Source organism: Chinchilla lanigera, unplaced genomic scaffold, assembly GCF_000276665.1.
Source record: "Chinchilla lanigera isolate Chin_1 unplaced genomic scaffold, ChiLan1.0 scaffold00070, whole genome shotgun sequence".
Lineage (NCBI taxonomy): Eukaryota > Metazoa > Chordata > Mammalia > Rodentia > Chinchillidae > Chinchilla > Chinchilla lanigera.
The window spans coordinates 12758343-12782953 of record NW_004955471.1 but is presented as its reverse complement, the minus strand read 5'-3'; the positions used below and the strand labels follow the sequence as shown (position 1 = coordinate 12782953).

Genomic DNA, 24611 nt, shown 5'->3' with positions numbered 1-24611 from the left:
GCCGCCCGTAAGTGGCAAGGGCTGGCTGGGTATTTGGTCCCAGGAAGGAAGAAAGCATCTGAGACAGGTCATGAGATCAACCTGCGATACACGAGTAGTGGCCAGCACTGGAAAGTACAGTAAGATAGAAAACACTACTTACTATAAGAATACAGAATAAAACACACAGGAGAGATCTAATAATAGTAGATGTACATAGTTCTCTAGGCTGCGATGACAGGCCAGGGTGACATAAATGTTTAACCAGGCAGCATCTGAGTGTGTAAGACTCAAGCATTCAATAACATCCAATCACTGGTTTTGTAGTAACTTCTTCATGACCATGACTTATTACAGTGGGCAATAAGCAGCTCAATAAAAAATTCTCTATAGCCATCTCTGAAAATATGCTAAACAGAAAACAGAAGCATTTGGCTTATACTAAACTATGACAGTGCCACAGGGATGGGGGGGGCGGTCAGAAAGGCTGAGAAAGAGAGCTTTGGCCGGGTACAGGTCCGTCCCCATGATGGGAGGGGGGCTGTGACGGGGAGAGGGGAGCAGGACTACTTTTCTATTTTCGAACCAACTTACAGACACCAGGGCTTACCTTAGTGAGTGGCTCAATTTTATATTGAAAATGTGTAGTACTAAGACTTTAAAAAATAGACTTTTTGGTGGTACATGAAGCAGGGAGAAAAGGAAGTGAGAGATCGAAATATTCATCTATCTTAATATTTCAAGCCCTCAAAACAACAACTGTTACAACCATTCAGAAACCGAGTTCTGCACAGTTATGTGTTGGAGGGCATGAAAGAGGACGATAAGTCCGTTCTTTAACAGATGGAAACAAGGCATACGTCAGAATCTACCAGAGCCCAAAATAACTTTGTTCGGTGCAGTTGTCAAAAATACAATTATATTAGTAATTTCATTTGTTCACCTTAAATGCTGATGTGCACGCATACACACACAGCCCCTCCCCGTTTTTTAAAGGGGAAAGGAAGGTAGATGGAAGGGAAGCATCCAGAGACAGTATCAACAAGGAGGCACCAGTAGCTGATATGAAGGGTATCGTTCTAACCAATACCGGAGGGTAAGTCAGGGTTGCCAGAAGAGCTACAGAACCCTCACCTGCAGTTCCCTTTTTTAATGTATCAGAATGTGCTGTAGTACACAATGTTCACATTCCTGTGGGGAGCTAGTACATGTACATAATACATCTTAAGCCCGTTTTCCCATCACTCTCCATTCCTTTTTTTTCTTTTGGTTCACATTTCCTTTTATTTTGCCAAGAAAATGACCTTGCTAAGTACATTGCAGTTATATACAATGATCACATTCATCACAGGGATTTGCACCTGTACATGAAATAACTCGACTTTTTCTCCCATTCTCTCTCCTCCCCTCAGCCTCTCTTTCCCTCCTTATTTACAAAAGCTTTGTTTTCAATTTTTCCTTCTTGTCTCCTTTGTTACTTCTCCCTTCTCTTCTTTCCTCCTCCCCGCTCTTCTTATGCTTCCTATTTGAACATTTTCTTCCTATTTCACATTATCCATTATATATTTGGGTCCTTATTTACATATTTGGTTTCTCCCCGCAGAGAAACAGTGCACTATTTACACGTGTGTCCAATTTATTTCACTACGAGTATGGTCTCAAGGTGCACTCATTTATCTAGAAATGTTTCAAGCTTATCTTTCTTTATAGCAGAGTAGTACTCCATTGTGTAAAAAAAAAAACTTTATTCATTCATCAGCTGATGGGCATTTATGCTGTTTCCAAGATTGGCTATTACAAATTGTACCACTATTAACATGGGTGAACATATGTCACTTAGTATGTAATTCTTTTGGAACACACCAGGAAGGGTAGTTGCTGAGTCAAATGCAACCTCTAGTCCTAGTTTTCTGAGGAATCTCCACACTGGTTGCAACAGTGGAAAAGGGTTCCTTTTTCCCCACAGTTTGGCCAGAACTTGTTACTGGTTGATTTCTTGATGACAGTCACTCTTTCTGGGGTGAGATGTACTCTCAGAGTTGTTTTAATTTGCATTTTATGAAAAACCAATGACGCTGAACATTTTTTCCTGTAATTATTTGCTGTTTCTATTTCATCACATGATCATTTTTGGATCGGGTCTTTAAATTTGGGGTGGTTCAATTTTTTTTTAGTTCTTTATATATTCTATGTAGGAGTCCTTTGAGGAACAGTGGGCAAACTTTTTTCCCATTCTATGGGCTGTCTCTTCACTCTGTTGGTGGTTTCTCTTGCTGCTGTTCTTCCTTGCCGATTTTTTTGTGATAGTTCCTGTACAATTGGGGTTTTCTTCATAAAGTCTTTGCCTGCACTTAAGTCTTCAAGACTGCTACCTATTCCACCTTCCAGTACATTTAGTGTTTCAGTTTTAATATTCAGATTTATGATTCATTTCAATTTTAGTTTAGTGCATGGTGAAGACATGGGTCTAATTTTAATCTTCAGCATGTGGAAAGCCAGTTTTTCCAGCACCATTCATTAAAGAGCTTATCCTTCCTTCCAGTGAATGTGTCTGGCACGTTTGCCAAAGGTAAGGTAGCTAAGTATGTCTGGAGTTGTTTTTGCCTCTTCTACTCTGTTCCACTGACCCTCAGTGGAAAAAACCCTGTGTTTTTGCCATTACCATGCTGGTTTTTTCTTTTCTTCTTTTTCCTTTTAAAAAATTGCAATAGCTTTATAATATAATTTCAAGTCAGGGATTATGATGGCCTTGCCTTGTTTCTGTTGCCCAAAACTGTTTTTGCTATTCTAGGTCTCTTTTGGTTCCAAATGATTTTTAGGACTGTTTTCTCTAATTCTGTGAGATACACTGTTAGAATTTTGATCAGGATTATATTAAATCTGTATAACAATTTCCGAAGTATGGCCATTTTCATGAGGTTGGTTCTTCCTATCCAAGAGCAAGGGATATCTTTCCATTTTCTGATATCCTCTTCAATCTCCTTTTTCTCCTGTAGTTTTCACTGTGGAGGTCTTTACTTCCTTCATTAGACTGACTCCTAGGTATTGCATTTTTTGGGATGACACTGTGGAAGGTATTGCTTCCCTAATTTCTCTCTCAGTGCTATTTGTGTGCAGGCATGCTATTGGGTTTTGGGTGTTGACTTTGCATTCAGCTACACTGCTATGTTTGGTTATTAAATCTAGAAGTCTTTTGGTGGAGCTTGGAGGGGTCTTCCATGCAAAGAATCATGTCATCTGCAAATAATGGTAACTTCTTCTTTTCTTATCCTTATTCCTTTTATTTCTTTCTCTTGTCTAATATGCTCTGGTTAATGTTTCCAGAAATATATTGAAAATAAAAGTGGTGATAGTGGACTTCCTTATTGTGTTCCCAATTTTAAAGTGAAAGCTTTCAGTTTTTGTCCATTTAGTATGATGCTGGCTGTTGGTCTGTCACAGATGACTTTTATCAGATCGAGATAAAGACCATCTATTCCAATTTTCTCTAGGGTTTTTATCATGACTGAGTGTTGGACTTTGTCAAACACTTTGCATCTATTGAGATGAGATCATACAATTTTTGTTCTTGACTCTGTTAATGTGGTGTATTACATTTATTGATTCATCCCTGGGATGAATACTACCTGGTCATGGTGTATAATCATCCTGATGATTTGCTGCATTGTGTTTGCCAGTATCTTGTTGAGGAATTTTACATCTATGTTCATTAGGGAGATTAGCCTGCAGTTCTCTCTCTTGGTTGGATCCTCCTCTGGCTTTGGTATCAGGGTAATGCTTGCTTTCAGGAAGGAATTCAAAAACACTGTTTCCCTTTCAATTTCATTAAAGAATGTGAAAAGGAGCAGTATTAGGTCTTCTCTAAATTTCTTGTAGAATTCAGCTGTGAATCCACCAGGGACTGGACTTTTATTTGTTGCTAAGTTTTTAATTACATCTTCAACTTCACTGACTGATCATGGTTTATTTAGGATTTTTATAACTTCTTGATTCAGCTTTGGTCACTCATATGTATCTAGGAATCTGTCCATTTCTTTTACATTTTCTATACTACTGAAATACAAGTTCTGGAAGTAGGTGTCTTAGTTATTTTTCTCTTGTTGCTGAGACAAAATACTCAACACCCAAAGTTAAGGAAGGAAAGGTTTATTTAGCTCACCGTTTGTGGAAGTTTCAGCCCTTAATTAGCTGGCTCCAAGGCAGGGTGGCGTGGCAGAGTGGCAACAGTTCATGGTGGCAGAAGACAGCCAAAGCAACAAGAGCAAAAGGCCAAAACAAGCCTCTTTCTGCCCTTTTATCCAGACTGCTGGGATTAGGGTGGTGCCAATCCAATCAATGGAGTGACGCAGCAATCACCCAGCCTTAATCCCAGCACTGCAGTATGAATTAGTCACACATTCTAGATTCAGCCACCTCTCCGAAAAAGCCTGCCTGCTACAACTGCATGAGGCTTTGTGGGGACATCCAGACCAAACCATAACAGCAGGTATAGATGATCTTTTGGATTTTGGCAGGATCCATTGTGATTTCACTCATTTCATTCCTAATTGCATGGATTTGAGCCTTGTCTTTCCTTTTCTTGACAAGGTTAGCTAAGGGTTTTTTGTGAATTGTCTTTAATCTTTCAAAGAATCTAACTCTTTAGTTTATTGTTTTTTTGGTATTTTTTCTTAGTCTCTAATGCATTAATTTCTGCTCTGATTTTTATAATTTCCTTCCTTGTGTGAGCTTTGGGCTTGGCCTGCTCTTCTTTTTCTAGAACCTTGAGGTTCAACATTAAGTCATTTATTTGAACTCACTCTGTTTTCCTGATATGGGTTATTTACTGCTATAAATTTCCCTTGTAGGACTGCTTTCATTGTGTCCCATAAGTTCCAGTTGTACTGTCATTATCATCTACTTGTAGAAACTATCTAGTTTCTTTATTTTCATCTGTGACCAATGGTTGTTCAGGAGGGTGTTGTTTAATTCCCATGTGTTAATGAAATTCTTGTGGTTTCCTTTGCCACTGATTTCCAACTTCATTGCACTATGGTCTGATAATGCATGGGATAATTTTAATTTCTTTGCATTTAGTTAAGTATGTTTTATAAGCTAGTATGTGGTCTATTTCGGAGAAAGTCCCATGTGCAGCTGAGAAGAACGTGTATTCTGATGTTGTGGGATGGAACACTCTGTAGACATCTACTAAGTCCATCTGTTCAAAAGTTTGGTTCAGCTGTAATATTTCATTGTTGATTTTTTTGTCTAGTTGATCTATTTGTGACAGTGAGATATTCAGCTTCCATCAATACAACTGTATTAATGCTTATTTCATTTTTCATGTCCATTAGTGTTTTTAATATAGTTGGGTGCACTGGTATTTGTTGCATATACATTCATGACTCTATCTCTTCCTCTTGGAGCATTCCTTTTATAAGGATGTAGTGCCCTTCTTTGTCTCTCTCAATCGGTCTTGGATTGAAATCCACTTTGTCTGCAAATAGAATAGCTCCCTTGCTTTTTTCCAGGTTCCTGTTGCATGAAGTATTGTCTTCTATCCTTTGACTTTCGGTCTATGAATTTCTTTGAAAAAATGTGTTTCTTGTATGCAGCATATTATTAGCATCTTTTCTTTTTTTTAATCCCTTTTTTTTTGGTACCGGGAATCGAACTCAGGACCTTTCACTTGCCAGGCAGGCGCTTGTGCCACTGAGGTATATCCCTGGCCTGCAGCATATTATTAGGTGTTGCTTCCTCATCCATTCTGCCAATCTATTCCTTTGATTAGTGAATTGAGACCATTTAACATTGATCATTATAAGTGATGTGTACTGATTTATCCTTGTCATGTTATTTCCCTGTAGTTGGCGCTCTTTTTCCTGCTCTGTTTACTTGCTTGCCTTACCTGGTGGATTCATTCCTTTGGGGTTCATGGAGTTTTAGTCCTTCTTACCTCCTTCTAGAATGTCCTTCAGAACATTTTGGAGTGCTGGTTTGGTGTTCATGAGTTTCCTCAGGTGTTCTTTGTCATGGAAATATCTTATTTCTCTATCAATTCTAAAAGATAGTTTTGCAGGGTGTATCAATCTGGGTTGGAGGTTGTTTTCTTTTAGGGTCTGAAACACTTAATTTCAAGCTTTCCTTGACTTCAGGGTTTATATTAAGAAGTCAACTGTGAATCTAATGGGCTTTCCTGTATAGTGATCTGTTTCTTCTTAGCTTTTAATATTCTATTCCTCTGTTGAATTTTTGGAATCCTGACTATTATATTTCTTGATGTAGGTTTCTTTAAATCATGGCTAACTGGAGTTGTATATGCCTCATTTATCTGTATGTCAAATTCTTTTTCCCTGCCAGGGAAGTTTTCTGCCATGATGTCTGTGAATAGGTTTTTTAAAATGTCATTTGCAGTATCTCCTGCTTTCTCATTGACCCTAGTCAATTTTATGTTACTCTTCTTTGTATCATCTAGAAGCTGCTGGGTTCATTTCTCAAGGCCCCTTGCTATTTTTAAGAACTCTTTCTTTTCATGACTGCTAACTGCAATTCTGTAGTCTATATCTGAGATTCTGTCCTCATGCTGGCTCATCCTGCTGCATATACTTTCACTGGAATTTTTAATCTCCTAGATATCTGTTTGAATCTGTTTTATGGTTTCCATTTCCTTGCTATGTTGAGCATTCATAATTTCCATCACTGTCCTAAACTCTTGTTTTCTTATCTGTATCTGCTCCTAGAGTCACTAAGCATTTCTCTCATTGTCATCACCACCTCCGTAGCTATGAGAAATTATTTCTGATTTAATTTTTTCTAGAGTCTCCTTTGCCTTGTTCCTCTCACTGTTACCACTGCCGAGAGGCCACGCATGTGGTTTTTGGATTGTCCCACCTCACTGGCTCCTGGGTTTGCCTTTGGTGAGCTGGATGACTGGGGTTGCCTCTTGTTTAAGTGTCTTCTCATTTTCTATTTGTAAAAGTTTAATTCTGGGGTTGATATTTGTAAATTGCCTGTGGTGAGGCAAGTAGCTTTACTGTCAGTATTCAGAACCCTTAGGAAATGACTACTACTTAGAGATGTCTTCCAAGTATAGCTGGCTTTTGGTTTTGAGAATGTTGTAATACCCTACCCTCTTCAATTTATTGGGGATGAGAATTTGCTGCCTACTTGGTCCAGCCCTTGGTTCTTTGGCACTGGACTATGGTATTTTTTTTGACCATTAGGCAATCTCAGTCTTGGTATACCAGGAAGAACAACTGGTTAGAACAATTATGTCACTTTGGCCAATGTGGTACAATCAGCAACAACAATCTCACCAAACATATCCTAGAAAATGACAAACTGAGGTAGTATTAATTTGCCACCTTTAACCATACGAACTAGATTTTTGTTATATAACAAAATTTAAAACAAATCAGAAAATTTTGTGCAATAAATAAGCCCTCAATATGACAATTTTACCCTCAGGGAAGAAAATTTAAAAGAGGTTAAGGAGGAAAAATAGAGAAGTAGAAGAAGAGGAAGAGATTAGACACAAGGCTAGAGGACAAAGGAGAATCACACAAACTTTAGGGAAACTGGTATAAAAGACAGGAGGGAAATAGGATGAAGAAATGAGCAGAAGAACAGAACAGAGCAACAACCCTAAAAAACTAGAAACCATGTTCACACTCAGATAAAAACAAGAACAAGTAATTAAGAAAACAAAAACAAAAACCAAAACCACAAAAGCAGACACAGAAGGGGAAAAAAGGTCCACTTTAAGGTGTGTCTCTGATGTCACTGGTAGACAACATGTGGAGACAGAGTCCTCGTCTGTGTTGATTAATCCCAGCAAGCCAGCAGTGGCTTTACAATGGAGTTGTGGATAATTCCAGCAAGACTGCACCTTTATTTCCCCTGAAGTTCAGGCTGGTTTCTGTCCATGAGGCTGGAACCAGTCCTGTTCAGGCCTCAGCAGTTGGTTTGCTTTCTATGGGCTTGAAATCAGCTGGTGGCCACTAGATGGAGCCAGCAGTTGTTCTGAGTTCTGAGCTCAGCTGGCCCCTCTCCAAAATGGTTCCTGGCCAATCTCCCTTGCTTGTGTGATGTCTGAAGCAACAACACTCCCCAGCCACTGCAGTCCTCCACTTCCTCTGCTCCCGTGCAGTGCTGCGTCTCTCCATGGAGGCTTCGGGGGTGGCCGCAGACACTGTGTGTTTGAGCTGCAGGTTTGAGCTGCCCCCTCCCATGCATTGAGTCTGAACTCAGGCAGAAGGTGCCATCTCCTCCCCCTACCTAGTCTTTCTCCATTAAAGTTTCTTTCTCTGCTCTCCCCATGGGCTTCAACTCTCCCTTCAGATCTTTCTTGGATCCCAGGAACTCACTTCCCTCCTCTTCCTCATGTTGCTATATTCCACAGCATCTGGACACCAAATCTCAGAGATCCTCTTTCTCTGCTGCTTGTCACTCCACCATCTTCCTAGAAGTCCACTCCATCCACCTCTCGATCCCCTTACCCTTTAAGAAAGTTCTAGTTCACTACTTCCTATTATCTTTTACTTTGCCCTTTACTTATACTTCGGATTTTTCATATATGGGAAACCATGCACTGTTTAAGCTTGTGTGTCTGATTTATTTCACATAACATTATGGTCTCAAGATGCATTCATTTTTCTACAAATGACTCAAACTATCTTTCCTTAGCAGTTTCATTTTGAAGGATACAGAATACAAGCGCTGTCAAGTTCTCCTTAGGAAAAAAACATACACTTCACTTGAATCTAGCCAATTTATTACTTTAAATAAATATATGTTTGATAGCTGCAAGTATCAGAATTACCACTGCTTTTAAGGGAATTGGTATTCAAGTAAATATTAGTCACTGTAGAAATTATACTGACAGGCACACTGAAAAGAAAAAAAAGAAAAGGAAGAGAGGGAAGACAAAACAGTACAGCGGGGCCTGGTGGCATGTGCCTACAGTCCCAGCCACTATGTGGACAGGAGAAGTGCTTGAACCATGCCCAGGCAATATAATGAGACCCCCGAAAACAGGACAGGAGAACAGAAGAAAGAAAACGAAAGGGAAAAGAAAAGGAAGGGAAGAACAACAGAGCAGCTTTGGATTTACTTGTAAGAATGAAAGCACAAATCCTGCTTTTCAGAAATGTGGGGAAAGGCTTCTCAGATAGGAGGTTTTTTTTTTTTTCGTCTTTTTGAGACAGGGTCTCGCTATTCAGTTCAGGCTGACCTTGAGCTTACTTTGTAGCCCAGGCTGGCCTTGAACTTGCTGAGATCCTCCTGCCTCAGCCTCCCGAGTGCTAGGATTACAGTCGTGTCAGATATGAGGTGAAAGTCGTAAATTTCTAGGAATGACATTTCTTCTACAACTCTTCCAAGATGAACAGATTAAACAGCATATATGTGCCCTTGCAAAAGGGTCGCTTCCAAAGGAGTCCACTCATAAGCAACCTCCCATCATCAGATCCACCTACGAGCCAGGGTTTTCCATTAAAAAGCATATTAAATACATTTCAAATTTCTTTCTTTCCTTACAACAGAGGGAGTTTTGAAAAAACACAATAGGTCGTGATAAAAGAACAGGAGACCAAAAACCAATTTTTTTTTTGGTATTGGGAATCAAACTCACAACCTCATGCTTGCCAGGAAGGTGCTGTGCCGCTGAGCTATATCCCTGACTCCAAAAACCAATTTTGGACCCTGGAAATCAAACGAACACTTTGGTTGCACCCACGAGAAAGTGAGACCCGCCCTCCATCCATGCCTGCCTTGGCCTCAGCCCGAACGCCCCCTGCTCCCCAGAGCCGCTGCCTCCAGTAGTGCTCCCTTGCTCATGCCGTGCCTCCGCATGGAGTGTGACCCCGCAGGGACCCCGCTGCCCCACCCACCAGAGCTGCCAGGGGCTGGCCAAGAGCTCAGCGTAACAGGGACCAGCATGATACTCACCCATAAAGTCATGAATTTCTGTAAAGCAAAGGACTTCGAGTAAACTTTACATACCTCACCCAGGTTTTGGTTTTCCACCGCACTTGCGAGCACATGTACATAATTTAAACATCTGACTTAAACACACGCCACATGCTCACACCCTCTTACATCCAATCCCACAGACACAGCTCTCCAATTTCTTTTCAGTAACACTGGGGCCCAAGAGAGCCGGGAGAGCGGTAGGGCAGCCAGATGGCCTGGCTCAGCAGGTGTGAACACGGACCCCACGCTCTGGAGGGAGAGGACTCTCACAGGTGTTCTCACACCTCCTTTCCAAGAGGAAGCCAGAGTCCAAGGCCACCCAAGCGCAAGCCCTCACTGCACTATGGAATCCATCTGTGAGCACAGAAATCCGAACGTGCAGCGCACCTCCACCCCACAGCTGAAGGACGCTGACTGGGCCTTTGCTGTCTTCTCTCACCGGCCCCACCGCCTGGCATTCGCACGCAGGCACGAGCTCGATGGGGACAGCGCCCGCAGGAAAACGAACAGAAGACTTCCTCTTTGAAGACTACTCCTGCCTTCTCTGTGGTCACACACTGAGCTACGAAGTTACACGTGGAAGAGTTTTACTATGACATTTCATTCAGAGAATTATTTTTAGACTCTTCAGGGCACAAAGTAAAACTAAGTTTTTCCAGGAAATACTAGTGTTTGCCTCAAGGAAAGTTCTAACTTTCTCACAGCTTCCTGAGCCTGCAGACGGGGCTCTGCGGGGCCCTGTCAGTGCTTCCACACCTGCCCTCGCCACACTCACCGATGTCATCGTCGGTCCTGTCAATTGGGTCCTTCTCCAGGCAGTCCCTCACGATGTCCCTGCTCATCAGCGGATCTGAGGCCCGCTCGATGTCCTCCTCATCATCGTCGTCCTCAGAGTCCACCGCCGTTTCTGGCAGCCCGCTCAAGTCCATATCACCAGCCTCACTTTCTGTGGCCTTAAGACAGACAAAACAATTCTTAAGAACTATTTAAGCAGGTCAATCTCTGGGATGCCAAACAGATAAGAACAACTGTAGCTCAAAATAGTTTCATTTTTCTGTAACTAAATTAAATGGATCCAGCACCTCACAACTATCTGCCAGACATTATAAAAAAGAATTACTTCAACAAAACATGACTAATTTTATCTCCTATTAAAATTCTGGTCAGAATTAATGATTTTTATCTCAGTAATTTTGACTTATGTGGGTCTTCTCATGGCATTTGAAATACACTGCAACAGGGGCTGGGGATTTAGCTCAGGGGCACAGCGCCTGCCTCACAAGCTCAAGGGCGTGAGTTCGATTCCAGGTGCCTGGGGAAAAACAAAACAAAACAAAACAAAAAGAAATACAGTGCAACAAAGAAGAAAAGGATAGTTATTTGCTTTCACTCCATTTTTCAAAGAGAATAGTTTTAGCTGAGAGCCTCAGGCTAATGACTCTTAATTTTGGTCAATTCCTCCTCCAGAAAAATTAGTGGGAATTTTTTAATGCCAAGAAAATAGGACCACTTTCCCCCTAATAGACAGTCTTTATAAAAAACAAACCATAAATCAAAGGTAACTTGATAAACACGCAAACCAAACACAACCATGAACTTGGTTATTCTAATGACCACTCTCTCAAACTACACATAAAGCCTAAAGGCGACTTGTTCCTGGCTCCCCGCTTGCCCAAGAGCTGACTGCATTTCCAAGCAAATGTCAAGGTAGAAGGATGCTAGTGGGTAGACACATTCGTGGTCATGAGTCAATCACTTCAAGGCAGTCTCTTCTGCTGAACTGTCTTCAGTCTAGATCTACTATACTTTTGCGTCAAATTAAAGCCTTTCGGCATTTTGTCACTGATGTGTACATCTGCATCATATTGGTCTTAGCTAACTATAAAGACAGATTCACTATGGGAGTGAGAATAAACTGAATTAAAAGTTAACTACATTTCCAACCTTTCTTCTCAATGAACTAAGAGAAATTAGTAATATAACTATCTTAACTTATACATATATCATATATATAGGCTCCAGAGTCTTAACCATAACCTAATCTACTCTTTGTATCTGACATACATGAATGCAGCTTATATAATGATGTATACTTGTAATACAGTTTAAATCAAAACTTGTGGACACGCTGCTACTGCTTGCTACAACTGCATTTTCCCAGCTCCACCCTATCTTGAAGATTACTCATCAGCTTACAATTTCAAAAACAGCAGCAGTCTTCTGTGTACACCTCTGTGTATAATATGAATGAAATACAAACAAAAACTCTTAAATACTTTATATAGTGAAAGGGTATTCTTTCATTTTAAGAGGCAACATATGCTAGCTAAAAGATGAAAAATATATTTTCTTTTCTCTTTTTGGGTACCGGGAATCAAACTCAGGACCTTGTGCTTGCCAGGCAGGTGCTCATGCCACTGAGCTGTATCCCCAGCCCTCGAAAAATATGTTTTCTACAACCTCAAAGAAATCATTATCCTTTCAATAAAATGTAAGTCCGTGTGTATGCGTGTGTGTTGTGTGTATGAGACACTAGGGATTAGACCCAGGGCCTTCAGCAGGCTAGGCAAGGGCTTTTCCACTGGGCCACACTTCCATCCGCAGCCCTATTTAAATCTTAAGTAAAACTTTCAATTGTTCACTGAATTCGGCTTTCTAAAGCTGAACCTTCCAGCTCCCTTGATCACAGGCGTCTGCTTTCCACATGAGTAAGTTCCACTTTGCCTGGACTCTGCTCTATTGATCTATTTTTGGATAACTATTTTCAGCCCACGTAAGCCACTCACTGATAGACACAGTATTTCACACTTAATACTGGCTAGAAGTGGCACTGTCTCACAGCTCTAAGGCGTTCTGCATTCCATCACCAATCTCTTATTCTTTTAGCTTACTTCCATCTGCCTCTAAAGTAACCCTTTCACAACTCAAGAGGGCTCTTCAGTCTGCAGGACTCTGCTATGTCTAGCTCTCATATCTCCTGTCTTGATTTCCCTCATATCCCGCTTATATCCCTTAGTCTGTTATTTCCATTATATTTATTCAACACAGCTTCACTAAATGCCTACGATTTCTTGGCACTCTATTGAGCAGTGCTGAAAAAAAAACTACCTTTTTGCAGCTGTTATTCTAGTAGACAGACAAGAAGAAAAGTAGTATCATTTCAGTCAGAATCTAGAACAGAAGTGAAAGGACTAGCCAGAAAAGACATCAAAATGTAGCATCTTCTTCACGGACAATAAATGAAGGAAAGAGTACATTAAGTGAAGAACGCTCTCTGGAGATACTTGAAAATGAAGGCAGAAAAGAGTCAAGTGCACCAAGTTGCAAAGCCATGCTGCTTCACTTGGCATGCTGGTGCACATGGCACTCAGTAAAATTTCAAATACATACATACATACACACACGCACACATACATACACACACACACTCACACACACCCCTTCAGTCCCGCTTACATCAAACCTCTGCTTTCTATGTGCTTACTGTGGAGAAAATTACTTAACACAGCAAAGAAAACACTGTATTTAAGACACAGAACTCAGTTGAGCGTCCTCTGGTCAACAGATTCTCCTGCTCTTTGCAACTACTGCTTCAAAACTTCTCTCTCCCTAAAATGCAAGCTCAACGAAGAATTCTTCAGGGAAAACATAGACACTCAAAGGGCAGAGCTCCCAACTACCAAGCTCTCTACTCCAAAACCACCAGGATCCGTCCCCTTTTCTTCTAAGGCCAATTGTTCCATTTTGTTCCTGAATCCTCCTCCTCTCACTTTGTCAGCAACACCATTCTATCATTTCTTTCCCACACAAGAGCATTCAATTTCAACCTCTGCACCAAAGCAAAGGCCTCCTCCCACATCAGAACCATACCGGTAATAAACGGGCTGCCATGGGAAACAGCTGCTGATCCCCAGAATTATTCAAGAATAAACTGCATGCTTGGTGATACAGAAATGTAGTAAATGTAGTAAACGTACATACTGGAAGTTGAACCAGGTACATCTGTGACACCACTCACCTTAGGAATTCCTGATTCAAGGACAGTAAAAGTGGTCTACTGGGAAGCTCTACTGCATATTAACTGTTGCAGAGCCAGTAGCTAAACCCTTAGATATACCTGTGGACTTTCCCTTCTGAAGGCAACGTGCCTGTCAACAAGTTTGAGATAATAGTCTCTGGACTCAACTACATGAATCAAAAGGAGGTGCAGGATTGCCCTTCCTCACCTGTTACCAAAGACCAAGGAGGACTGCAAGCTGCATGCTCCAGCTGTGTGGAAGTGAGCCTGCACCCACATTCTGGCTTCTCAGATGTTCTGATGCTAGCTAGGGACTTGAAGTATCATCAAGAATTTTATATAGGAATTTATCCAGCCTACTTAAAGCAACAGCATAGAAGACCAGAATCCCTCCAAAGTATGCCTCAAAAATTATGTAAATAAGTTATTGCATTGTTATAATACATCTATACGCTATGGTTCCACTCAAGTTTTCATGTTTGCAGAAAGCAGTGATAACAAAAACTGCTCTAATCTCATTACATTTCCACCACAGATCGTCAAAATATACAGCAACTATTTCAGAGTATAGAGGACAAGGACTTTGCCTGTGACGTCTCAATTAATATAAGCTAAAGTACACCTTTTATTTATGCTGTTCATTGTGTAAGGCAACTCTTGCATAAATTTTTAAAAGTCATCTCCCAGAAATAGGGCACATGTGTGTGTTTGTACGTGTCTATCAGAGGTAAAACTGCCCTGGCCCACTGCCTTCTCTAACATTTAAAAGTCCCAAAGAGTTCAAAATATAAGTTCTGTATGGGTCAAGATACAAATCTGCAAAATCACATTAAAGAAGCAGAAATTGTATTTCTTATTCCAAAATAATAAATTCTTCATCAGCCAAGAATTTTTAAATGATTGTGCTTATAGCTAATAAAATACTTCAAAAAATATTTTTAGGGCTATTTAAAATATATAGTTACGAGTCAGTAACTATAGTAAGTACAGAAAAGTATGTACCTCCATGATGAATGTAATCAGTATGTACTGCAAATATGTACTAATAAAAATATTAAAAAGTTTAAATTAAAATTTAACTCCTAAGAGCTACTAAATTTAGGACTTAATATGTCTTGTACATATTAAGTTACTTGTTCATTTACTTTTAGTAGTAGTAATAAAACAAGACTGGGGTGTAACTCAGTGGTAGAACACTGAAGAAGAAGGGAGGGAGGGAAGAGGACGAAGATAGGTAGCTCAGTAATAACATAAATTTGCTATAAAAGCATAAATGTGTAGTTTTCTAGTTGAGTCGTAAACCTACTAACAGTTATGGTCAAATGAATAAAACACTGAAAGTTAAAGGGAATTCCATTGCAACCACTCTTTAAAATTCTGGTAACAGAAGATGCAATACAATTTGACAGTCTCACTTCCTAAATAAATATACATAAAACATGCCGTGTCTCTACACGAAGCATAACCATTTATATCTACATACACATATGCGCACATAATATATATACATGGGTTTGCTGTGTATCAACAGAGAACCATGAAACTCCTTGGAATGGATGAAAATGAACCAAATGCTAAGAAAAACAGCTTCTTACCTGGTAAATATCAGAAAGACTGCTGCTTCCGGAGTCGCTGGTGATGCTGCATCCTGAGTGGCTGGAAGACACGTGGGTCACCTGGGGGTGCAGACTGTCAGTGAGGTGCAGTTTTGTGAAGTCTGCAGGAAGCTGTGGAAGGAGCAGGAGAGCCAGGGTTACAATGTGGGCCTAGAACTTCATGAGATATTTTAATATCTTAACACTATATTCTGGTTTAGTCATTGGGCCTAAATGTTATTAGGAAAGACCCTTCATTTCAAATTCACAAAATCCTAAATACTACCCCAAAAAATCACAAAATAAAATTTTAATGCTTATGAGCATGCAATGAACTTTAAATAATACTAAATTCAATGCTTCAATGGGTGCGTTTGATCAAGATGAACTTGGGCAAGCACTTCATTTAGTGAGATACAATGTGCTTTTTACACATCCACGAGGGAACTGAGCAGTTGGCAATGACAAATACAACTTCATGGCAAGAAACAGCTTAGAGAAAAAGACAGTCTGAAGGTTCTTTTATGATCAAATGATGTTTAACAACTTAGCATCAATAAATACAGACATACAAGTAACTGTACCAGTGCAACACACACATATTCTACTTCTTTGTGTTTAAAAATAGCCTCTAATAAATACACTCAGTAAGGATCCTTCAAATGCTCTACTCCTCCTCATATATTAGAGAAAGTGATTTTAAATAGAAACATTCATACATTTGTTCACTCAGCAAACACCTGTGGGCCTCCTTCTTACTCTGTACCAGGCAGTTGGTGAAAATCTAAGAAAATCCTGCGCTCAAGAATCTTACATTTTCCCAATCTTTTCAAAAAGAGGAAAAAACAAGGAAACTACATTTATTTTAACATTACCCTTATACTACTGGCTAATGATACATACATTTCAAGACATATGCTGTCATCTTTAAATCGTAACAACATTCTCTCTTTTCTGCCTGCATACTGATCCTATTTAGCTAATAAATAATAAACATAAGGACTAACTGTTAAAATTTAAGGGTTTAACTTAGTAACATTCCATCTGTCATTTGACCTTTTCCCCTTTACCCCTCCAAAAACATGATGCTATTCCATGAGTAAAATAAGCCTCACTAGGGAGCTGATGCAGGTTTATGACAATGATCAAAAGGGTTTTGCTACCTCAAAACTCCAAACAAATAAGCAACATAAATTTGTACCTCACAATCATGCAGACCTAGCTCTATGAACAGACTGTAATCTGCTCACCACTCCCTATCTTCAAGTAGGACATTTAACAATATTTCCAGGCAATGACTTTATGGAATACAAGGTACCCAAAAGATTTAGACGTGAATTTCCTAGGGGGCTTTTGATTAGATGACACATAAACAGATAAAAAGTCTTATGTTGGAGGAGCTGAAAGATGTTTTATCGAATGTGTGAAATCACTGCAAGCATAACCTATCTCACTAATAGAGTATTCTCTTTTTAAACAGATCAGTGAGGATGTGAAATATCATAAAATTTAGGAGAACAACAATTTCTCTATAATCAAAAGGTAAACACCTCTAAATTCAGAATTTATCTTTTTCATTCATAAGGCAGACTAGGGAAACATTTGTAGGATTTCTTCAGGAATAATTTGAAGACAGATAAACAGACACGTATTAAGGGCTATGATTTTACGTGGAGCTAAGTGGTGATTACTCATAGCCTGGGATAAATAGCCTTCACTACCAGCTACATATCCATTTAATTCAGTTACTTCCTGTAGCTGGGGAAACATGCTGGCTCAAGGATTTTAAAAGGAATCAATCAGTAAATGTAACTACAGAATAATAAACTGATTTCTAACAGCCAAGGATATAGCTCAGCAGCACAGCGCCTGCCTGGCAGTGTGAGGTCATGAGTTTGATTCCTGGTACCAAAAACAACAATAACAACAGCAAAAACAACAACAACAAAAGTGATTTCTAGCGATTCTCTTTCACAGTCATGATTCAGGCTGGCATATGCCACACGCCCTCGTTCTTTTCCAATTAAACTAATATGTTAAATGATGATACAACTATCTAGTGAATTTTTGTTCAATAAAAGGTTATGTAAGTCTCATAAGACTCTCCCCTTGAACACAACCAGCAGTCATCCCTCCTGTGAAGAGCACGGTGTAGAGAGCAGCAGGAGCCACGGGGCAGAGACTTGCCCGCTGCACACTCACTGCACACTCCTATGCACGACCACCACTACACCAGAATGACAGGCCCAGAACTGCACAGACTGTCAAAGACGAAGAACCACTTCACCCTGAAAGTGTGATTTTACTTACTAAATACTGTGTGCTTGCTCTGTGAGATACTCAGCTAAGGGCAGAGAATTAAAAGGTAACTCATTTCCAATTTCAAATGTGGAAAACGTTGTAACGATAGGTGGTAATAAGCAACAGAAAAGCCACACCCAGTTTTCAACATTTTGTTTTACCCCCTTCCCCCACTGCCTGTCTTTTGTAAAAGGGCATGAAATGATGTATTAAACTTATGCGCAAATACACCCATGACTATCACTAACTGAGTGTCCCTTCAGTTAGAAATGTAAGAATACAACCTCATATTCCTGAAACCTTCAGGCTTTCCCCACAAATACGGAAAACAACACTACGCTCAATTTACTGACAGTGCTCACCAGTCACGGGAAGGGAGTAAGTTCTAATGTTTGCTCCTCTAAGCAGGAGTGAGCCTGAGAGGCTCCCAGCTCCTCCCTGCCACACACAACACACAGCTAGAAAAGTAGGTAGAAGCCTGAATCTAAAGCTCTTTTTGAAGAGCCAAAAACAAAATCAACACACACAAAAAAATCAGTAACTTTTCCACCACCAACAATGAACTAAGACAGCAATCAGGAAACTAATCTCACACAACAACTTCAAAGAACAGCAGCAGCAGCAGCAGCAAACTAGAAGCCACCTAATCAAGGAGGCGAAAGAGCTCTACGGTGAAAACTGCAGAACACTGACAGAAGAAACTGAAGACAGCAGAAGACGGACAGACCGCCCATGTTCACAGACTGGCAGAATCAATGTAGTTAAAACAGCCGTACGACCAAAAGTGATCTACAGAGTTAATGTAATTCACATCAAAATTCCAATTACATTCTTCACAGAACCAGAAAAAAAATCTACAATTCACATGGAAACACAAAGGACTCTGAACAGCCAAAGAGATCCTGGGCAAAAGAGCAATGCTGGAGGCATCACAATACCCCAATTTAAATTACACTGTAACACTTCGATGGCACAGGCCTGAAACCCTAGCCCTCTGGGAGGCTGAGGCAGGAGTACCACGGGTTTTAGTCCCCGCTGGGCAACTTACGAGAGTCTGCCTCAATATAGTTTGTTTTAGAAAATGAAAAGGGGATGGGGATGTAACTCAACGGCAGAGTGTACATGAGTTTGAACCCCAGTACCACACCCACACACACGAATCACAAATTATACTACACCACCAGTCTGGTACTGAAGCAAAAATAGGCCAATGAAATAGAAGACACAGATACAAACCCACATAAATACAGCCATGTGATTCTTGACAAAGGAGCCAAAATCATATGGGGAAAAGACAGCGTCTATAGCAAATGGTGGTGGAGAAAGTAGATGGTAGCGTGTAGAAGACTGAACCTACATCTCAATCTCTCACCCTGTACAAAAATCAACTCAAAATGCATCAAAGACCTAGGAACTGCTAGAAGGAAACAGGGGAAATGCTTGAAGCCATAAACTCAGGCAGACTTCCTGATAAGGACAGGAAATACCAGCAAGAAGCAACAAACAGGATATTAAACTAAAAAGTTTCTGCACACTGAAGTAAACAACTAATGGTGAAGAGATGGCCTACAGGATGGGAGAAAATCTGTACCAACTACTCTTCCAAAAGATTAATAATCTAGAAGAGACAAAGAATTCAAAGGAACCTAACACCAAAAAACTCAAATAGCCCAATCAACAAATGGGCAAATGACCTGAACAGAGACTTCTTAAAAGAAGTAAAAATAGTCAATAAGTCTATGAAAAAAAATTTCAAAATCTTTAGCTATTAGGGGAGTGTAAATCAAAACTACACTGAGATTCATCTGACCCCAGTGAGAATGGCTATCATCAAGAATACTTAGCTCAGTGGCAAAGCGCCTGCCTGGCAAGCGCAAGGTCGTGAGTTCGGTTCCCGGTACCGGAGAAAAACCCAAAAAAAAAGAATACACAAAACAATAAATCCTGGCAAAGGTTCAGAGAAAAAGGAGCCTTTCTACACTGCTGGTGGGAATGCATGTCAGGACAGCCGCTATGGAAATTGTGAGGAGCTTTCTCAAAACACTGACGTTAGAGCTACCATATCACCCAGCTAAGCTACAGCTTGGCAGACAGCAGAAGGAATTAAACTCAGCAGACTAAAGGGACATCTGCATTTCCCTATGTCCTGGGGCACAATTCACCACAGTCACAATAATGGTTGCAGCCCAGGAACCCATCAAGATCACTAAACAAAAGTGGCATTAAACAAAAAGAGAGGGGGGCAAAGGAAGACTGTGGAAGTGGGAGTGAGGAGGCGGGCACTGTGCAGGCAGGCACCCGCAGACCCGGGTAGACCCTCGGGAAGGGGCTTGAGCCTGAGGCAAGACATTTTAAAGGCACAGTATGACAAGGTTCACTTATTCCAAGTTTTGTCCCAAGCCTGCCCTAGTACCACTTTGAACTGCTACAGGTATGCTATTTAATTAAATTTCTGGTTAAAATGGAGCTGGGAATTTTGATTCTAGCCACCACTTATAACAGAAATTCTATTCAGAAAATAAGAAAATTAATAAACCTGTCTGATGAAAATAGCAATGCAATAAATAGGAAAATTAACACATTTTGATGTAACACCAATACATGCCCCAGCAATTAGTATCACAATTCAAAGCAATCCCTTATTTATATTTGCATTAAAGTATCTTTTAATATTTGGTTATATGAGTATATTACTGCTCAAATTTTTTCTGTCCTGTAGTTTTTGGTTTTTTTGTGCTTTTTTTTTTTTTGGTCTTTTTGAGCAGGGTCTCACTATCAGTTCAGGCCGGCCTTGAGCTCACTTTGTAGCCCAGGCTGGTCTCGAACTCACAAGGATCCTCCTGCCTCAGCCTCCTGACTGCTGGGATTACAGGCGTGAGCCATCACGCCTGGCCTCATTTTTTTCTGGATAGAGCACCCTCTTTTCAAAACTTTCTAAACATTTCATACCTTTTTGTTCACCCCTCCCCAAAATATATTAGACAAAATATTGAATTACGGTTTGACCACAGTACTGTTAAATACATAAGAAACAAAGATAATGTTTTAAACAAATTCTTAAATCAGATTATTAATTACATATTGTATGTAAATCATTACATTAATTTTAGGTTTATGCTTGTAAGCTCATGCATATGTAGGCATAACCCCACTTATATAAGCATAAATCTAAAACTAACTACTGTTCCATGAAACTTTGATAGCATCTGTCTAATGGCTTGCTTTATTTTATGGATTGCAAACATGGATGTACATAACTTTATAGAGGTCTGTACATATGGCTCACATCCCACATATGAATACACCCTTAATAATCAGTGACAATAGTTGGCATCTGAAAATTACCAGCTAATACACAAGCTCTGCTTTGTAATGAGAATGGTTGTCTTTAAGTCTCTGTTGCCACTAAGTACGTCTTTTGTTCCACCGGTGGAATTCTGAAGCTGGCAGTAGTGCAGGACAGCCTGTGGAGGCTGCCCTCCTCCAAGAACTCCCGAGTTACTGTGGCAGGCAGCACAGACCCCCTGGCCCAGCTAAAAAGTGGAGGGAGGAATGCATTTTGTGGATTTGCTACCAACAGGTGTCCCATGTGGAAAAATCTGAGATTCCACAATGTATTACTACTATCATCTCAGGGCCACTGGAGGAGTCCAACAGTGAAAACACAAAACAAGATGAAAATAAACCAAACGTGCCGCCACCATCAACTGAAATTTGTTTAACTGACAATTTCTCACTTTATTGCAAAGCAGCCATCAGAGAGCACACAAGGCTTGGGTGACGGTGGGGGTCTGAACAGCACTCCCAGGTGGCACACTCTGAGTAACACCACCTAAGGTGAGCTAAATACACAGCACACTTCATGGCCAGAAACCAACTTAACATTAAGAAGCATCACTAAGAATTTACCCGCGTGAATGCTGCCTTTCCATACCACCACTGGGATTCGTGAATACGCTTTACATCCACCTCTGTAAGCCTTATGAGGAAGAGGGGTCAGTGGAACACTGGACAGTTTTTCTGTTTCTCTGAGGTATTAGTGAAGATACTGAGACCTTACTTTTGTCCATCATTCATCCAGCGTGTTTTGAAAGCCCGTGTTGTGATGATTAGATGAATTTACAGTCATAAGGCAGTGGGCGTGCTGCACAGAAGTCACCAGGCAGTGTGCTAACCATCAATATCTGAGAGTAGGCACTAGCAGGTGGCTGAGCTATGCAGAAAGGGCGTGAGCGGCAGTCACCAGGTGTCATTCTAGAAGTTAGGCTTCAAGAGCAGCTCATACCTCCCCCTTCCCTCTTTTCCTTTTCCCTCCTGTCTACCACCAAGCTCTTCAGAGGTGACTGGTTCAGGCACCCTTGGCCTGTTTCCACATATAGCTTGATTAGGAATATTATTTAGTAGCCCATGTGAAAAACCAGTTTGTATTAGGATTGACTTTTATTTCTTTAAGTCATATTTCTTAAACACCAGAAAAGCAGATGCATGTACTCCTAAGCACTCGTCATTGGAAGCAGTTTTCTTTCTCTCGTTGCCCCTGAAACTTCCCCCTGGATACACACCCAGTCCCTGAACACCCCTCCCTCAGCACTTCCCAGAGACCTTTCTACAACACGGAGTTCCTTTTGTGCATATTCATGATGGCAAGAGATGAAAATTTCCTAAACATGCCATGATATATTAAATGATAGATGCAATGCTTTTTCTCATTAAATTACAGGGAGATATTTTAAAGTATTGCCATGACTGCTTTAGAGCAACAGTTCTACAAAAATTTGTTAGTTTTATCTGCTAAAGAAATTTGCCAAAAAATTAACTAGGAGGATGTATCTTTCTTTTCTTTCCTCTTCCTTTCTTCTTTTTTCTTTCTTCCTTCCTCTCTCCCTCTCTCTATCTCCTTTCTTGCTTTCAAGACAAGGCCTTACTGTGAAATTCAGACCAGAGCTGAACTCACTGTGCAGCCCAGGCTAGCCTCCAACTAGTGGTGATCCTTCTGCCCCAGTCTCCCAAGTGCTGGGATTATAGGTGTATGCCACCATGCCTGGCAAGAGCATTTTTCACCTTCCTATCAGGCTCAAAAGACATCTGCTTCATGTCAGACATATTTGCATTTACCTTCTGTTCAACTGCCTCCTAAATCCAGTGGCCTTGGACAGGCGTGCACCTCAGTTTCCTGTGTGAAATGAATGTAACAAGGAAGTAACCATGTAACCAACAGGATCTACCCAACAGCTCTTCTTTTTTATTCCTTCTGCCCTGCTCTTCTTTTTTATTCCTTCTGCCAGTTTTTCCAATCAAAAGTCCCCCAAAATGCATTTTTGTACCTGTCCTATCTAGTACTGTCATTATAGTAGTTCACTTAGTATATATTCCTCCAAAAGACTACATATTACTTTTAAAATAAATCATATATTTATATGAAGAGAAGCTTGCTGCTTAAAATATTTTTCAAAGCTAAATAACCTGCCAATGATGTGCTTACAATCCAATTATTCTTTTATAAACATTCCAATTTTCATTGCTTAGATTTCTTCTAATGTCGCAACAACTTGTGTAGTTTGTGTCTTCCATTGTGCAGCCTTGTTATACTTGACTGCAAACGCCTCCCACATAGTCACGTGTTTGTCTAGACACGTGCTGAAAACTCAGTGTGCTGTGACCTCCAGGCTGCGCCCCCACACCCGGACACCACCTGCACAGACAGAAGCACGGACGGAGGGCTGAGGGCTGAGGACTTCTTGCTTCACCTCAACGCTTCCTTGCTATTCCCACCTTGTAACACTGTTTCAGGAACTTAAACAGAGAGGACTTGGCAGTAGGCCAAAGCTGACATTCATGAATATCTCACATGGCTTTCTGTCCAAACACAGGTCGAGCATCCCTCATTTAAAAACTCTGGAAGTCATCAAAAATTTTTAAGTTTTTAAGCACACTCATACCCTAACAAGGAAAACTCTGGACCTGCCTCAGGGCGATGGGCTACGGCCATCACACAGGCACATTCAAAACTGTGTGTAAAATTCCACCTGAATCACTTCTTCCCCCAGGTGTGTGGGGCTGGAGGTACTCAGCATACTGTCCTAACTCTCTCCCGAAGCAGAAGGGCAGTCTCGTGTTTCTCTGGGCTAGAATTACAGATTTCACTTTCTATAGCTGGGCAAATTACAATCTAACATTTAATTCCAACATTTGTGAAATGGGGATAATCTGAACACAAGTAGGGTACCTAGTGCCCCTGATGAGGAAAGCAATCAATCAAAATTCCTGAGTGGGCAGCAAAGAATCTGTCAACCACAGACGCTGACCATTTCAACCACATGCTTTGGAAGGACTTCTACGAGTTGTTCAAAGAAAGCACTGAGTACAAGCCCACTTCAGAATGGGGACGTGGAATCGTCTCCAGATGAGAGAGTGAGATCGGACGTAAGAATGGTCCTAGTAAGTCCCACCTTTCGCCAGAGACTGCCTGTTCAGCAGCACCACGTGCCACCCCTTTTCTAAGGACTCGCATGTACCTTATGTAATTCTTTCACAGTAGGTATTATGGTGACTATTTTATACAAGATGCGGAAGAGTTAAGTCATCTGCACTGAGATCAAACAGCAAACAGGTGGTAGAGATGCAGTCCTGCTGTGAAGGATTGGTTCTGGACACACACAACTTTAATGTACTTAATTTATCAGCTGATTCGAAAACTCTCATGAAAATTAACCAAATGGTCAGATGGGTATTTATATGAATTTATTAGTGTAGTTTCTCATATAAAT

The 24611-nt window shown here is 40.6% G+C and overlaps 1 protein-coding gene across 1 annotated transcript in view; it reads right to left on the bottom strand.

Moving 5' to 3' along the window:
* The window catches only part of Rapgef2 (Rap guanine nucleotide exchange factor (GEF) 2), a gene marked incomplete at its 5' end in the record, with an annotated part of 168074 nt that overhangs the window by 55957 nt on the left and 87506 nt on the right, over positions 1 to 24611 (bottom strand). The window contains 2 exon segments of the mRNA XM_013522900.1: positions 10706 to 10883; positions 15544 to 15675. Of these exon segments, the coding sequence (XP_013378354.1) occupies positions 10706 to 10883; positions 15544 to 15675 (310 nt within the window).